The sequence below is a fragment of the Lynx rufus genome, unplaced genomic scaffold, assembly GCF_022079265.1.
Source record: "Lynx rufus isolate CCGP_SWC_20201006 ecotype Redwood Valley unplaced genomic scaffold, mLynRuf1.p SCAF_7, whole genome shotgun sequence".
Classification (NCBI taxonomy): domain Eukaryota; kingdom Metazoa; phylum Chordata; class Mammalia; order Carnivora; family Felidae; genus Lynx; species Lynx rufus.
In genome coordinates, this window is record NW_025814889.1 from 131100115 (window position 1) to 131116593 (window position 16479).

General features: G+C 61.7%; 1 protein-coding gene across 3 annotated transcripts; it reads right to left on the reverse strand.

The window, feature by feature from the left end:
* Positions 1-895: 895 nt before the first annotated feature.
* RAC2 (Rac family small GTPase 2) lies at positions 896-16238 on the reverse strand. Of its 3 annotated transcripts, none has more exons than XM_047064932.1 (7): positions 16069-16237; positions 14143-14214; positions 8390-8507; positions 7719-7781; positions 7221-7380; positions 3855-3986; positions 896-1762 (listed from the first exon to the last, which is right to left on the reverse strand). In XM_047064932.1, exons 1-6 carry the CDS (start codon positions 16101-16103, stop codon positions 3856-3858), a joined length of 579 nt encoding a protein of 192 aa, XP_046920888.1. In that variant the 5' UTR covers positions 16104-16237; the 3' UTR covers positions 896-1762; position 3855. The 3 variants fall into 3 exon arrangements, with proteins under 3 accessions (XP_046920888.1, XP_046920890.1, XP_046920889.1); XM_047064933.1 differs by lacking the exon at positions 896-1762 and adding an exon at positions 2461-3235 and having other exon boundaries at positions 16069-16238; XM_047064934.1 differs by lacking the exons at positions 14143-14214; positions 16069-16237 and adding an exon at positions 10212-10279.
* Between the last annotated feature and the right edge of the window lie 241 nt (positions 16239-16479).

Here is a 16479-nt window from a genome sequence, read left to right on the forward strand (position 1 = left end):
GGCACACCGGCCCAATAAGCATTTGTTCAGTGATTAGGTGACTGAATGAATCAATAGCTGGGCGAGCATTTCTTTAGGGCAATGGGCGTATATAGTGCCATCTGGGTCGCACAGACCCCCTGAGGCTTCGCTCTCCTATCCAAGGACCTATCTGGTCCTCTGCCACTTTGCACAGCGATACAGGAGGAAGAGCACAGCCCTGGGAGACCCAAGACCTCAGTCACAAACGCGGTCAGCTAACATCAACAGAGGCCTGCCCAGCAGGGGCCTAACCAATAGGTGGTTTCATTTTCCTTTTGTTCCCCTAGCAAGGCAGCCGTTGGCGCTGGTTCTGCGGCCACGCGAAGTTGTCAAGGATCCAGCCTCTTTGCGTCCCTCTGCTCCTCCACTCTTAGCCTGTCAGCTTGTGGTTGCGTGCTTGTGGTTTCATGTGTATAAGATGGCTGCTGCAGCTCCAGACATCTCATCATTATTCATCGGGGAAGAGGACAGGACAAAGGGCGGTGGCCATTTTTGCGTTTTGTGTTTTTTTTGGGGGGGGGGCGGAAGAAAACACAAACTTTCCCAGAAGCCACCTCTCCAGCTGACTTACACCTGCCTTGCTGGCCAGAACTGTGCCCCCGTGGGACCTCAGCGGCAAAGCAGGCCGGGAGAACAAGTGTTTTGGTCTGGGGCGAGGGACCTCGCGGCTCTCCCCGAAAACTAGGTTTCTGTTAGCAGGAAGGATGCGAGCAGTGGGAGGAGATGGGAAAGGAGAGTGTCTGCCGTAGTGAGTTGAGCTCCAGCCCAACCGACTCCCGTGCCCTCCTGTGCCCCTGTTTCCTTCTCCGCAAAACCAAGCTACTAACACCTACACTGGGAGGCCCCGAGGGGGATTAAATGAGATAATATCGGCTAGGTGAGAACGCACGTGGTGAGAGAATTTATTTCCTGGCGTTGCTGTTGGCATAAAGCAAGGGCTGTGCCCACTGGGGCAGGCTCGGGGGAAGAGGCACGTGGCAGAGACCACCCCCCCCCCCCCCCCGCGCGCCCTTGGCATCTAGGGAAGTTAGAGGCGCAGAGGAAATTCTTCGAGGAAAGAGGACCACACCAGGGTGTGCCAAAGGCTAAGACGAAAGAGAGGTCTTTGAGGAAATGAGAGTTCGGTCTGAGGCTGGAGGCGGGGTGTGGCCAGGCCTCGGGAGTCAAGGGAAGGGGTCCCAGATTTATCTGGAGGCCCCGGAAAAGCAGGGAGCGAATGAGGTTCGCTTCAGACTCTGGACGACTGGAGGGGGCGCCCCAGGGCTTCTAAACAACCAGCGTGTCCGATTATGGGGGGTGATGGGTCTGTGTTCGCCACATGCTAGCGAGAGCAGGCGTGGGGTTTTCAGGGGGGTGGTTTGTTTCCGTGGTGAAGTCACCTTAAAAACAGAAAGGCCTTGTCTGAGCGGAGGCTGAGAGGCGCCATGGGGTTTCCCCCGCTAAACCCAGTTCCTTTCAAGGGGGTGGGGGTTCCTGGGAGGCCGGTGAGGTGGAGGGCCCTGCCTCTCCCAACATCAGGACTTATGGGGGCAGCTGGGGGGGGGGGGGCGGTGAGCAGAGGATCGCAGAGAACAGAAACCCAAAGCATTTCGCGGGCTGGCAACCGGGGGGGACTTCTGTGCCGTGGGGGACGGGGTCTTAGACCTCTCTTTTTTTATTCCTGCCTTGTAGCTTCCTTGCAGCTTCTCCAGAGTGTCAGCCCCCGAGGACAGGAGCTCATGTGCAGCACTGGACCCCGCACCTGGAACAGAGGGAGAAGGCGCGCCTTAAACATGCATTGGATGCGTGCATGAAGCTTGGACAGAGGAGAGCAACCATCCACAGGAGCGCAAAGGCTGGCACTTGTCAATTAGGAAACTCTAAGGTGGGAGCGCAGTCCCCTCTCTCTCTTAAACTCGCTCTTGCTTCGTGCCTCCAGGGACGGGCATTGCTTCCTTACCCCGTGGGGACCCTTTCGGTGACCCGCAATAAGGGTGGTTGGGGAGTTCTGGCTGCTCGACACCCATAATCCCGAACTCCAACAAGGGCTCAGTCCTCCTTGGGGAGATAACCCCTCCACCTTAAGTAGGTAAGGTTCTTATCGGCTTGGAACCACCCCTCGCTCCAGCATGGGGTGTGGTCCAGGCCTGGCCAATCAGAGCTCAGCACCCTCCCCCCACCAAATAAGATTGGTTGAATATGACCCGCAAGTAAGCTGGTCCAATCAGAGTAAACCTTAATTAGAACTTTGCCTGGGGCAGATACTTGGGCTTTTTTTTTTTTTTTTTTTTTTTTTTTTTTGCCGAACTTGAACCCGGAAGAATGCTCTTGAGAGACACCTGCCAGAAAACGAACCAGACAGCAGGAGGCAGAGCAAAGAGGTACAGGAAAGCAAGCCCTGATGACATAATTTGAGCCCCCCCCTCCCTCCTTGATCAAGCTGCACCTGAAGACACGGTCTTTCCAAATTTGAATCAGTAAATTTATTTTCTGCTTAAGCAGGTTGAATTAGGTTTTCCATGTGCAATAGCAAAAGTCCTGGCTGGCAGCGTCTGAAAGTTTTAAGACTCCTACGGGCAAATGGAGCTCAGGGTCCTGTGAGCGGTGGAGAAAGCCTCGAGGGGTGGCAGGAGTCCGCGGGACCCAGGGTTTTGACGGGCGGTTGCAGGTACCCGCCGACATTCAGAGAATTTGGTTTATTTCATGTTGTCCCAAAGAAGAGCGCTCAGACCAGACGAGCAAACTTCTGAGACACTCACTTTGGCTCAGGAGAAGGAGAACTTTCAGACAAGCGAGCCCACCAATATTGGAGTAGTAGCCGGCCTCAGGAGGGAGCGAGAGACCCGTCCTTGAAGGCATACTGGCAACAATCTGGCCCGAAATTTCCAGAGGGGATTCAGGCGTCGGGGTGGGACTGGGGCAAAGGGGTAGACGCTGCCATTGTGTGGCAGCGGGCACGGACAGCACTAATGCAAAGGGGGCTCCCCTCTGGCCCCGGGGAGTGGGGGGGGGGGAGGGCAGGAGCAGCAGGGGTTGGGAACAGAGCCTGCGAATTCACACCCTTCCAGCCCCAGGGGGCCTCCGGCCCAGAGAAGCCCATCAACCAAGCTCTGCAGCCCTCTGCTAGGAAACACCAAGGGCGGGGAGGGGACAGCGTGGCCAGCCGGGGTGCCATTGGGCTTTATGGGAGGGCCCTGGAGGTCAGAACCATCTGGCTGGGAGGGCTGGGTGCAACCTGGAAGGCAGACACGCAGGGGGTGAGAATCTGATGGCAAGCAGAACCGCCGGCTCCCTCGCCCGCTTTCCCAGCTCAAGGCTCACGGCCGCCTCCTGGCTTTGGCTCCAGGTTGGCCCTCCCACCAGTCCCCCGCCACCACCAACCCCCCCCCCGCTTGCCCACCACACCAAGGCCTCTCCACCCTTCTAGTCCCACGTCTCCAGGCCGCCTCCAACCCACACTGGTCCGCCTTCTAACCCCACTGGAGTCTCAGCTCAGTCTGCCCTGCCTCGACCCTTACGCGCGGTGCTGGCTCCTCCCCGCTCTCCTGGGGGGTGGGGCCAACGCATCTTCCCATCCCGGTCCCCATCCCTGGCCCAGGGTCGGCAGGGTGGGAGCCTAGCGACACCCATGCCTTGGCTCTGGCACCTTCCTGCTGGGAACTGGGCTCCACTGAGCTGGACCGGCTCAGGCAAATAGGGAAACTGAGGCCACTGCGATGCTCGCCCTTCTGTCTTGGCCTAAACGCCATTCCCGGTGAAACGCAAGGCCGCTGAGCAGTGGCTAAACACCCCCCCCACCACCACCACCCCGCCGCCCCCCAGGGTCACGAAGCGGGGGAAGGAGGCGCTCTTACCCTAAAGGATGCTGCAGGGGCGCTTCTGTGGCCGCGTGGGCTGGGGGCACAGGACGGCCCGGATCGCCTCATCGAAGACGGTTTTCAGGCCTCGCTGGGTGAGGGCTGAGCACTCCAGGTATTTGACCGAGTCTAGGGTGGGGTGGCAAGAGGGCAGGCCCAGGTCAGGGGCCGGCCCTGGGCAGAAACCTCTCCCAAGCCACACAACTGTGCCAGGCTGTGGGGGCCACCTGGGCTGTGCCACTCAGAGGAGAGTAGCCACAACTCTGTGCCTCGGTTTCCCCATGTCTGAAATGGGGAGCTTGGTTTCCAGAAGAGAGGCTGAGACCCACAAGAGCGGGTCTGTATCTTCCTTAGACACGTAAGCCCTTAGGGAAGGCAGGCAGGGATTTTGACACATTCCTAAAGGAAACAAGGGCTCCAGCAACAGTGACTGAATCTCTCCACGTCTCAGTTTCTCCGAAAAACTAGCCGCACACCTGCCTCCACGCTTCCCCCCGGGAGGCCTGAGGCGCTCACAGCCCGGTCACCAGGACCTTCCAAGTGCCATCTGACCATTCCTTAACATCGTCCCATTTGACAGATTCGGAAACTGAGGCTCGTAGGTGGGAAATCATTTGTCCAAAGTCACATGCTGGGTGTTTCTCATCCACCTTGGGGCGGCTGGGGACTGTCAGTGAGGGGAACGGGAGTAGAGAGTTTTCCCTCCCTGTTGAGGGGACCAGCCTTCTCCCACCTGACCGCTCAGGGCAGGAGCCCGGGGCACAGACGGTCAGGCGGAGCCCTTACTCCCAGGGGCCGCGTTCATGCCCTTCTGGAAGGAACCTGCCTGAGTTCCCGCGTCTGCTACAACACAAATCGTTTCTCTGAAGTAAGGAACCACAAAACCCCTTCTTTGAGAGGGCTGGGGCTGACCTCAGGAACCAGAGGAAAGGCAGGGGCAGGAAGGGGAACTTTGTCCCCCTAGATTCTGCCCTTCTAGGAGAAAGGTAGCAGACCAAGGCTGATAGGTGCCCCTGCCAAGCACTGAGCTGGGGGCTTCCAAAAACCCTGTGAAGAAATACCGTGATTCCCCACTTCCCAGATGAGGAAACAGGCCCAGAGAGGGGAAGCCTGGGGCCCAGAGACACACAGCTGGGGAGAGGAGAGCCAGGACCTCAAGAGGGACTGCCCCTGGAAGGAGGAAGCCCACAGATGTCCTGGGGTTGGGAAGAAAGAAAGGGCAGTGACAAGGAAACCGAGGTTCAGAGAGTATGTCACTTGCACAAAGTCACATGCTGGCTGTGTCCCCTGCACTCGGGAGCATATTCCCAGCAGGGAGCGCACAGAGTGGTCCCAGGGCCTGGCTGGCAGAGGCCAGACTCCCTTGGTTCAGGTTCAGGTTCCAGAGCGTCATCATCTTATAGCCCTTTTGTGCCTAGAAGGGTGTCGCCGGGCATTGGCCACTGTCTCCCTGCGAGGGACCACAGCCAGCGTCGACGTCTTCCACACCCACCAACTGCCTCCTCCCTGGCACCTGCCACCCCCTTGCTTCCTCTCGGCTCAGTGGCATCCAGAGCAACGGCCCTGAGTGGAGGTAGAGGGGGGTGGGTGGAGGGTGCTGGGCTCCCTTCAGCTCTGCCTCTGATCACCCTAGGACTCTGGCCAGTCCCCCTCTCTGTGCCTCAGTTTCCCATCTGTCTAGGACATGGTGACTCGGGATGCATATCGAGTGGAGGCAGGTGGGGTAGAGGAGCGCCAAAGGCGTGGGGGCAGGTCAGGGGGGCCGCAGATGCCCTTGATCTCCATGACTAATGGAGCGCTCTGCCCTAGCCTGGCTGGGTGGCCTTGAGCGGGTGACTTCTCCCCGAGCTTCACTCTCCTCTTCTGTAAAGCGGGGTCAACCAGAGAGCCTCCTTCATGGTCGCCGGGGGAGCAAGGAGGGGAAGTACATGGCCCAGCGCCCAGGAGGTGCTCAGTCTCCATCAGCCAGCCGCGATTATACCAGCCGGGACCTCAGCTGCCTCCCCAACTCGCCACCACAGGCTGGGGGCCGAGGCGGCCGCCGCCCTTCTCGTCACACCAGCAGGCCCCCCTCTCCGGCCTCCCCTCTGGCCTAGGCTGGTCCGGGTCAAGTTCAAAGTCACTGCCCCTGCCCCTGCCCCACCCCCCACTGGGGATCAGCTCCAGGGGGGAGAGGCTAGAGACCAAGGCAGGATCCGGAGCCATCTCCCTATAGAGGAGGAAGGACCTTTGGGGCGTGCGCAGGCCGGCCCATGTGGACGGAGAGACTGAGGCCCAGAGAGGGGGGGGCCGCTCTCCCGAGGTCACGCACACAGTCAGCGTTGGAGCCAGGACCGGAATCCAGGCTTCTAGCCCCTTCTCCTTGTCCCAAAGCACAGGCTTTAGAAGGGAAGGGATCACAGGCAGGCTGGGCAGTCAGCCCCGGGCAGGAGGAGGTGGGGGACAGGCTGGTCAGAAAACAAGAGAGGGCAAGGGGGCAGGCCCGGTATTTGCGAGGAACGCCAGCAGGCCTAGGAGCCAAAGACGCCAGGATGGGGCCCGGGACCCAGGCTTAAGAGGCAGCCACAGGCCCCCCGAGAACGATGGCCATGTCAGTGGACTAGTCACAGGAAGGGGGTGGGGGTGGGGGGGCAGCTGCGGTTTCTCTTCCTGTAGAGATGTGAGTCCCCAGAGCCCTCCCAGTTCCGGCGGAAGGAAGAGTGTGGGGCTGAGGCAGGGCCGGGGCGGGGGGTGGCGGGGAGGGGGGCCCCAGCCTCCTCAGGGACCAAACCTTGGGCCTTCAGGATCCTGTGTCGAGGCAGAGCTCCCCGGGCAGCTGGGTCACTGCTCGTAGTGGCCAAACTCGGCTGGGGACGCTTGGCTCTTGGGCAAGAGCCCCACCCCCAGGCCGCAGGCAGGTCAGGCCTTGACCAGGGACAGCAGGCCCAGGTGCCAGGGGAGAGGCTGGACCCATCGGTTCTGGCCTCCCCGGTGCAGGCAGCCCTGAGGCCGCCGAGCCAGCAACGTGCTCTCTTGCATTCCACTCCCAGTTCTGTCACCTGCTGGCCCTGTGACCTTGAGAGGTGACTTTACTTCTCTGGGCCAGTAATCGGGAGGCAAAGAGGAGTTGGCCTGAGGAGGGGGCCTGGGGAAAGGGAAGTGAGAAGGAGGCAGAAGGGAAATCACCCCTTCAGACCTGAGGCAAAGCACCTCCTCCGGGAAGCCTTCCTGGAAAACTCAAGCTCGACTTGGCTGCTCGTCCCCAGACAGCCAGCCCCCCCGGCACAGCCTGGCCCGGGAGCCCCTTTAATCCCGCGTGAGGCTGAGGCGGGCTCCCCCCCGCAGCTGGCTCCCCTCTCTGAGCCCGAGCCCCGAGCCCCGTACCGATCTCCTTGGCCAGTGCCAGGCCCTGCGGGTAGGTAATAGGCGCCAGCTTCTTCTCCTTCAGCCTCTCGATGGTGTCCTTGTCGTCCCGCAGATCCAGCTTGGTGCCCACCAGGATGATGGGCGTGCTGGGGCAGTGGTGCCGCACCTCAGGGAACCACTGGGCGGGCGGGCGGGGGGGGGGGGGTGAGAGGCGGTGCGGGCAGGAGGGGGCACGGGAACGGGGAGAGGAGGGGCACCGAATGTGAGGAGAGAAGAGAGGCGGCGAGGCGGGGAGGAGGGGGTGTGGGGAGGAGAGGGGACGAGGTTACAGAGGGTGGGGAGTAAAGCTAACCACCCCAGCCCCCTCGGAGCCCCCTCTGAGTCTCACCCCCGGAGACTCACAGCCCTGGTTGGCACTGGGGACCCTCTGCTGCCCCTGCCCTAAAGTCATCAACAACCCCGCCCCCCCAGGGTCACCCGCCCCAAGCCCCCAAGGCCCCACTCTGTCCTGCTCACCTTGGCACGGACATTCTCGTAGGAGGCAGGGCTCACAAGGGAGAAGCAGATGAGAAAGACGTCCTGGGGACAGAGCAGGCAACGGTCACCCGTGAGAGGCCTGGAGGCATCACCTGGGCCCTTCCCACACCTGGGCAGCCACCGAGCTGTTTGTTGATCCAGGCTTTTCTAAGGGACTAATCCTCACATGACAGGCTGCCCCATTCTACAGGTGGGGAGAGTGAGGCTCACGGAAGCCCGGGGTTTGTCACCTGGGATTCCAGAACCCGTACTCCTCACCGGGCACTCACTACCTACCCTCTGGTCACCAGCCCTTTCCCGGCCAGCCTGGAGGGAGAGGCTGTAGGCTTGCCCCCATCTCTCCTCCCCTCCCCAGCACCCCTGGGACTCAGAGTCCTGGGCTCCCTATTTGGGCCCCGTCCGGGGTCTTCCTGCCCCACCCTTGGGCAGCCCTGGGGGGTGCCAGAGCCCATGAGGCAGGGGGGCCGGGGAGACGCGCACAGTGAGAGCAGGGTAGCTGAAGGCAGGCGGGGAGGGGAGGAGGCCCCGCTCTGGCCAGAAGGGTCGTTACTGACAGGGGCAGGGTTGCCCGGCCCTGGCCCCAGGGCATCATCGCCCCCAGAGGGAGCGGGACGAGCTCAGGCCGGGGACAGGAGGACAGGGAAGCACACCGTCTGTGGGTAGGAGAGCGGCCGGAGGCGGTCATAGTCCTCCTGCCCCGCGGTGTCCCACAGCCCCAGGTTCACGGGCTTGCTGTCCACCATCACATTGGCTGAATAGTTGTCGAACCTGCGGGGAGCAGGCAAGACAGGAGGGTCAGTCTCCACGCCCCGGACCCCGGGCCCTCCTTCCGGCCTCCCGTTGCTTGGTGCGGAGGCCCAGGGAGGGGCGGCCACCGTCAGACTCGCATGGCCCTGTGCCGTCGGCTTTCCCTCTGGGTTTTGCTGGGTTTTTCCCCATTACTGATTCATTACCTTAAAAAAAGTGTTAACTGCAGGTAAACCTCCAGAGAAAGACATGGTCTGTCCGTCCCTTTTCTGCCCTTGGCCTATCTTTTGAAGAAGTGACTTGGGGGGGGGCGTCGCAGAGCATCCCCCCTAAGGCTCGACCCGCATCAAATTTACCCACTTCCTGTACTGCACTGATGTGGGTCACCCTGTCGCGGGTGGGGTCCTCCCCTGAAACAAACCCTGAGCGGAGGAGGTGGCAGCCTCGGCAGGGGAGCGAGGAAGAGGCAAAGAAGGGACACCAGCTGTTCCGGGGGGCGCTATTGAGGGGTCCCAGCAGAGGCAGCTGGGAGACAGGGAGCCCCCTGACCCCTGAGGGGCAGGAGGCGAGGTATTTGTCCAGCGTCCTTATCTTGCATTGGCAGAAGGACCTCCGGGGGCGCTAAATTCCTGGTCTTCCAGGCTGGTGGCAGGGGGCTTGGAGTGGGGGGGGGAGGTGACACTTTCGAGAAATGCCACCAGCACATACAGGAAAGATATGTGCCAAAGGGTTGGGTGTGGCGGGGGGGGGGTTGTTGCTAGGGGGATGCCAATAGCGACAGCTAAAATCTCCCACCAGCACCAGGGAGGCCTCCAGGGCCATCACACAAGCTTCCAGACTTTTCTTTCTTCTTCTTCTTTTTTTTTTAATCCAACCCAACACTATTTCTCACTACACATACCCCTGAAAGGAAAGTGCTGGTTTTTCAGCCTATAGAAAAGAAAACTGGGATCAGAGAGGTATAGCCATCTGCCCAAGGCCCCACAGCCAGCGAGGGACCGAACTAAGTTAGAAGCCAGTTGCGTGGGGTCCCAGCGCTCACGTCTGACGCTCACTGCCCTGTGCCCCAGCTGGGTTACCACAGATGCCCTCACCTCCCGCCCACGAGGGCTAGGGATCATCACCTTGTCCCTCCCCACGAAAGCCACCCGCTCCTTGTCCCCTGGCCTGGCCCACTGAGACCTCAGGATCCTCCTCCTTCTCTCCTCATACACCAGCCAAGCTCTTTCCCGGGCAAGGCTCACGCTGCCCGCCTCCCTGAGCTTGATCATGGCCGTGCCTCCCACCCAGACGCCACCTCCCGTTCAAGAGTCAAATTCCTGCCCAGGCAGTTCCTCCACTGCGGTGGGGAGGGGGAGGGGGCCACCCCCTTCCCCCAGCCTCCACCTGGAAAGAGCTCACTGTGCCCTCCCCTAGGCAACTGCTTTATCTTGACCTTGAAGAGGCAATCCGTGTGTCTCTATCTTGCTGGGGGTCAGGGCTCCACAGGGCCCTGGCTGCTTCCCAGGCCTGGCACCCAATACGTGCAGGTAGATGGGAACTAAAGCCGACTGAACTGAAGCCCTTGGAACGCCACCTCCTCCAGGAAGCCGCCCCAGAATGCTGCTTGGTGACCGGCTGCAGAAGCCCCAGTGCTTCAGGGTGCCTCCCAAAACAACTGTTCTGAGAAATACCCACGCACACACCCCCAAAAGTGGGCAGCCTGCTATTTTTAGCACCCCGTACTTATTCATCCATGGAGTGTTCCGGTCACTTCTCGGTTCCTCAGAGAGCCCCGCTCCCTACTGCCTAGAAGCTGCCACAAACACTTCTCTGACTCTCCACTCTGCTTCCTCCCTCGCTCCGCCTCCCCAGTGCCCAGCTGACTCTTACTCAGCCGCCTCTAGCCCCGTGTCAAGGTCATCTCCCCTCTAGCCCCATGTCAAGGTCACCTCCCGCAGGAAGCCTTTCCTGCCCCCCAGCCCGCCCATCCAGGCCCCAACCCAGCAATCTTTGCCCAAACAACAGACACCACGCCTGGCTTGTTCCTCACTGCACCCTGAGGCCCCTGAGGCATTTGTCACATAGTAGGGGCTCTGTGTACCAACTCTAGCTACCAGCCATGCCCTGTGGGATTTCAGGAAGAAGGCGCCGTCCAGGGAGACACCGGGGGCATCACGGGAAAAGACGCGCCTCTGGTGTCTTCGGCTTCGGTCGGAAACATTCCTTTGGGACACACTGAGGAAGGAGGGACACTCTCCTCTCTAATGTCCAGCCTGAAATTCTGGAGCCAGAAAGCCTCCCAAGATTCCTTGCACCATCCACACACACACACACACACACACACACACACACGTCCCTCCCCAGAGGCCCAGCTGCCAGAGCCGGAGGGATTATTGCAAGGATGCACCAGCGGTCTACACCTCCCGGGGGGGGCCCCCTTCCTTGAGATCCACAGGCAGCCAGCACCAGAGGAACCGCTCTGGCCAGCCCTCACCCCCTTACCCAGATGAGGAAACTGAGGCCCACAGACAGGAAGGCACTTGCCCAAGATCTCACAGTCAGTCGGCGGCAGAGCCAGGACTAGATTTAGAAAATCCCCACCTGGGAAACATTGAGGCCACTTCAGAGCTTGAGGCTCGGAGGTTTGAGCCCGGGCCTGGGGCATCCCTGAGCTGGGGGGAAGGCAGGGAACTCACGTCTGCTGAGCCCCCAGAGCCGTCAACGACTGTTCCAGGCCCTTCGTACTTGGGCCACTTCAGTGGGCCCAGGAAGCAGCTGCTACCATTGTCCCCATTTCACACACGAGGGACACACACTCAGGGAGGCTCGGAGGGACCTGCCCCAGGTTACATGGGGCTTTGGTCCCAGCCCTACACCTGCAACGGAGTGGAGGAGGGGATTGGGGGCAGGAGGAAGGGGGCTCAGCCCCCAGCATCACCTGACCCCCACCCAAGCCCACCTTCAGAAAGGAACGCAGAGACCAGGGGGCATGCGTGGCTGGTGATGTGGGGACCAGAGAGGATCGACCAGGTCAGGCAGGGTGTGGACCACCGTTAGGACTCGGGTCTTGGTCCTGAGGACAATGGGGCACCGCTGAGGGGCTTCACCAGGCGGCGGGGGGGGGGGGGTGGACGTGATCATCTTGGCTAAGAGGAGCCACGGGGTGGAGAAGTCTGGAGAAGGGTAGCTGGGGCCAGGGAGGGAACCACACCCTCGGCGGCAGGAGGGTGGGCGGGGGGCAGCGAGAGCCCAGAAGGGGCTGGACGCCATGCTGTGCACAGAATTCCACACTTGGCTTGCCAGGAGGTGAAATGAAAACGAAAACCGAGTCCTGGCCAAGCTGACCGAAATTAACCGGGTGTTCTTTTCTCCCACCAGCTGAGCCGCCCGGCGGTGGCTGAGTTCTGGCACCTTCTCGAAGCAGCCAGAGCGCCCAGTCACTACAGAGCGCCAGCGACGTGCTCATGAGTTTCAGTCTCCCCATCTGTTGGACCCTGAGCCGTCAACCCCCCACGCCTGGCAATGACTGTGCTCAGCTCACCTGCTCATCTGACCATGTGCTGGCTGCACACGTATCCCAGCCTCAGCAAACCCGACTGTCCCCAGAGGAGGGGGATCCCCCCCAGGAAAACAGGGATCTCCTGTTTTCCCTAACCCCACTCTCCCCGGCTGCCCCCGCCCTCCAACGTCAAGGGCTTGGCGTGACTCATCTCCCCCTCCCCATCACAGAGGAAGAGGCGTGTAGTAGGAGCCTCTCGGAGGGCTTGTCCAGAGCTGAGCGACTCTTGTCCCGGATGACAAAGGAGCGTGGCATGCAGGACTGGCCACATACTTTGCAGCGTCCGATGCAAAATGAAAACGCAAGACCCCTTGTTCAAAAGTTAAGAATTTCAAGATGGCCCTAGGGTCTGACCCAAACTCCCCAGAGTCCTGGGAAGGTAGACCTTGCCTGGTTCGTTCTTATCTGTCGGTCTGCAAGGGGCGTCCGGTGTCCCGAGCCCACCAAGGGCCACCAGGAGCCCGGGTTCTCCAAGGCGTTGGCAACCACTGGCCCTAGCCTGGCCTCTGCTGGTCCCACCGTCTTGCAGCAGAGAGCACGCCTTTCGTCTCCCTGCCCAGGAGAGGCGCCCCGGCGGTGAGCCTGGGATTTCCCAGCCCAGCTCTGACCTTATAAAAAAGGGAAACGGAGGCTCAGAGAGGAGAAATGATTGGTCTAAGGTCCTTCAGCAAACGGGCCCCCCCCAGCTGGGACAGGCGGAGAGGCAGGAAGGCAGGCCGGGCCAGGGCACCGCCGGTGACAACGGCCTTTCGCGGGAGCTGCGCCCTCTCAGGCTTAGAGCCAGTCCTGCCTCCGCATTAGGAGATGCCTGATAAATACTTGGTGATCCATGGCAAACGGACGGATACGGCAGGTGCAGAGAGGGTTGGACACTGGCACCAGGCCATCTGGGGACTCGGAAGCCAAGCTGGTGCTGAAGCCCGTTTTCCAGGGTCCCTACCCAGGCTTCTCTGCCCTGGCCCGGCCGGCTGCTCGGCGTCCTGGGGGGCAGGCCCCTTGGGCGCCGTGAGGCTCGCAGCTTCCCCCGTGGGTGGCCTGGGTATAACGGCCACCTCTGCTGAGGACCGAGGGAGGGCACACATGTGTGACATTTCATGCAGGACACGGTAGGCCCGTGTTCTGACGGATCCTCCGAGGGCCTCTCCATGGAGTTCAATTCAGGCCAACACGGAACACGTCTATCAGGTATAAGACGATGTGCATGAGATAACGGGGTGACCGTAGAGTACAAGGCTCCCTGCCCTCCAGAGACACAGTCACAGGAAGGATCAGATACAGTCACTCGAGGGAGTGAGAGGTCCCTTCAGGCTGGATGAGAAAGATTCCTGGAAGTGGGGGGTGGGGGGCACCGGAGCTGGCCTGAGGGTCTTAGACGCCTTGGAAGGAAAGGCACTCCGGGCAGAAGGAACGGCTTGAGCAAAGGCCCTGAGGCCAGAATGCCCAGGGAGCGTTTGGTGGGCACAAGCAGGCAGAACACTAAGCAAAGTGCTGGGCCGCGATGCCGGAAGGCGAGGTGGGGAGAAGGCCCCGCGGAGCCTTGAATGCAGTGCTAAGGGTTGGGGAGTTGTCCTGCGAGGGAGGGACCCGCTGAGGGCTGGTGGGGGCGGGGCAGGCGCTTTCCCACTTACCCTCCCCTCCCGAGGCTGCCACCCACGAACTCCTACACACCCGCCTCCACGTCCCACAACAGGGCAGGGCTCCCCACTGGCCTCCAGAGGGCACTGCCCTCCCCCCTAACAGCGTGCGTGCGTGCGTGCGTGCGTCTGCTGTCTGCTCCCCCGTGTCAAGGCCCCCGACTGCCCCCTCCTCCAACCACCCCATCCCAGCCCCTCTTCTGGGACCCAGCCCCACATCCCACCTCCTGCCGAGGCCCGGCTGGACAGCGGCCTGCTCCCCGGTCTCTCCCACCCCGGGGGCCCCGGCCCCCGCCCTCAATGCCCATCTCGACGCCGATCGCTGCTTCCTGGCTGGATCGTGAGGCACCTCTGCCAGGCAGAGACCCCCAGGTGCCCACACGGGCCGCCACACAGGAAGTGCCTGAAAAGGGGGTGGGCTCCAGGATGCCTCTCTCCCCAGCCTCCCAGCGCCCCGGCCCTCCCCGCCCCGGGGACTCACACGGTGGGGATGTACTCTCCAGGGAAGGCGTTGGTGGTATAGCTGATAAGAAGGCAGGTCTTGCCCACGGCTCTGAAAGGCAGAAAGTTCGAGAGGACAGCGGTCACGGGCCCTGCCCGAGACACGGAGGTTTCTGAGCACCTGCGCTGTCCCCTGGCCCAGCCCTCGGGGGGGGGTGGGGGAGACCCGGGCCCACGTCTCTGGGCCTCAGTCTCCCCGTCTAGAAAACGGCGATGCGTCCATCCTCCCAGGAGTGTGCTGAGTAGTAAGTTAGGATGAAGCTTGTAAAAGAGGCCAGCACCATGTGTGACACGGCGTAGCAGCTTGTCCGTGTTAGGGAAAGCCTGCCCTCCCAACCTCACCGGAGAGGGTAACAGTTAAGAACACAGACTTTGGGGGTCAGAGAGGCCTGGCCTCAAACCCCACGAGGTCTGGGCCAAATTGCTTAACTTCTCTGAGCTTCAGCTTCCCCACCTGTAAAATGGGCCTAATGTGAGGTGGGTGGGAAGATTGGAGAGAGGGGAGAACCCGGCGCCTGACCCACAGTGAGCGCTGAAGAGTGATGGCCACGATTCGGGCCCTCTTCCCTGGGTCTGCGAGTCGGCTGGGCCGGGAGGGGGTACAGGTAGCGCCATGGAAAGCCCGGGGCCAAGGGGGCGGCCCCCGGGCCCTCGTTTCGTCACTTCCTGTTCTGAGAAGGCTGGCCGCCCTCTCCTCCCCCACCGCCGCCCTCCCCAGGGCCCGCCACCAAGGTAACTTTGAATGACTGGAACGTTGCCCTTGGCTTCTGCCCTCCCCGCCTCAGATTAGGTACAAAGCAGAAGTGAGCAGGGCTGGGCAGAGAGGCGGGCAGATAAGGCCGGCCAGCGCATCCGAATCAGCCGAGGGCCGTCTGATAAACCGACCTGCTCCCAGCAGACCCATCGGAGCCAAAGTCGGTCCCGTCGTGTCAGGGCCACTGCGACCCAGGGCAGGAAAGAGCTGAGCCTCCCAAAGCCTCAGGCTGCCCCTCTGCAGAATGGGAGGGTGGGAACGGAGGGCTGCCCAGCCGGAAACGCTGGGGTAGGCTGGACTGCACCCAGGATGCCCCTGTGGGCTGGACCCTGAGACGCTGTTACGGCTGGCATCAGAGATCGGCATCTCGGACCAGTCGTTGTACAGATGAGGAGACTGAGGCCCACGGCTGAGAAGGCCCCTCGGCCCAGCCTACCTGGCACGGGCCCTCGCAATCACCCTCCCACCCCTCCTGCCCTCTCCCTTCCCTTCATGTTCCCCTCCCCCTTCTGCTCTTTGCCCACATCCCCCATGCACCGTCCTCCCCAACCAGGCAGGCTGAGGGGGAGGGGAGAGTCAGGGAGGGAGGAGGGGAAGGAGGGTAATATTTATTGAGCACCCTGAGCACAGGACAGCCCCTCGAAATATGTCAGGTGACCCCCCCACATCAACCCCAGGGGCGTGGCCTCTGCGCGGATGGACAAGCTGAGGTTCAGAGAGGCTCTGCAGCTTGCCTGAGGACACACAGCAGAGCAAGCCAGTGACCAGAGCCCAGGACAGCCTGCGGACGAAAGGCCATGTTCTTGGTTCTCCACCCCCGCCCCATCCGCCTCCACAGAGTGGAAGACAGGTCCCATAAGAGACCTGTCCCAGCTCTCAGGGTGTAGGTGAGGGGCCCCGGGCACATCTACCCCCAGCCCCGCACCCTCCACCACCTCCCCCCAGGCAGCTTCCGGAGGGAAGTGGGCAAAGAGAGCGGAGCTGTCCTCTGCCCACCTGGGGGGGGGGGCTTTCTCTGGGCCCCGGGGACAAGAAGGGAGCAGCCCCTCCCAGCTGCTTCCCAGGGACTCCTACATCGGCAGGGCGGGAGGGTCTCCGGGGTAACCCAGTCGGGCGGCTCCGGCCAGGTGAGACGTTCAGCCAGGTACTTACCCATCTCCCACCACCACGCACTTGATGGCCTGCATCGCGTCCGGGGCCTGGGAGGCGGCGCTGGTGACAGCTCGGGGCACGGAGCGTTTCTGCGGGCTCCAAGGGTTTGGAGAGCCTGGCGAGGTCCCCCCCTGACGGAAGAGCAGCTCAGTAGGACGGGAGGCAGAAGGAAGCGGAAGGGGAACTTACCCAAGCTGCTGCCCCAACAGCCGATTGCAGAGGGCGGAGCATGCGGTCTGGCAGAATTAGCCCGGGGCCCCTCAGGTGCCGGCTGGGGCACCGACAAGAGACCCGGGTACCCTCTGGGCTGGGGCCTGACTTGTTGCGCACGGCGCCGGGCTGGAGCAGTTCTCCAAAGGCTTAGGGCTTCCTGAGGAGCTCAGTCCACCTCGGGTCTAAGTGGTAAACACT

What these genes read in the sequence shown, in the direction of transcription:
- RAC2 (XM_047064932.1), bottom strand. Translation starts at nt 16,103, where the DNA reads ATGCAGGCCATCAAGTGCGTGGTGGTGGGAGATGG. An exon ending in TGCGTGGTGGTGGGAGATGG is followed by an intron (nt 14,215 to 16,068) that starts GTAAGTACCTGG and finishes TCTGCCTTTCAG; the next exon opens with AGCCGTGGGCAAGACCTGCC. An exon ending in GGAGAGTACATCCCCACCGT is followed by an intron (nt 8,508 to 14,142) that starts GTGAGTCCCCGG and finishes TGCTCCCCGCAG; the next exon opens with GTTCGACAACTATTCAGCCA.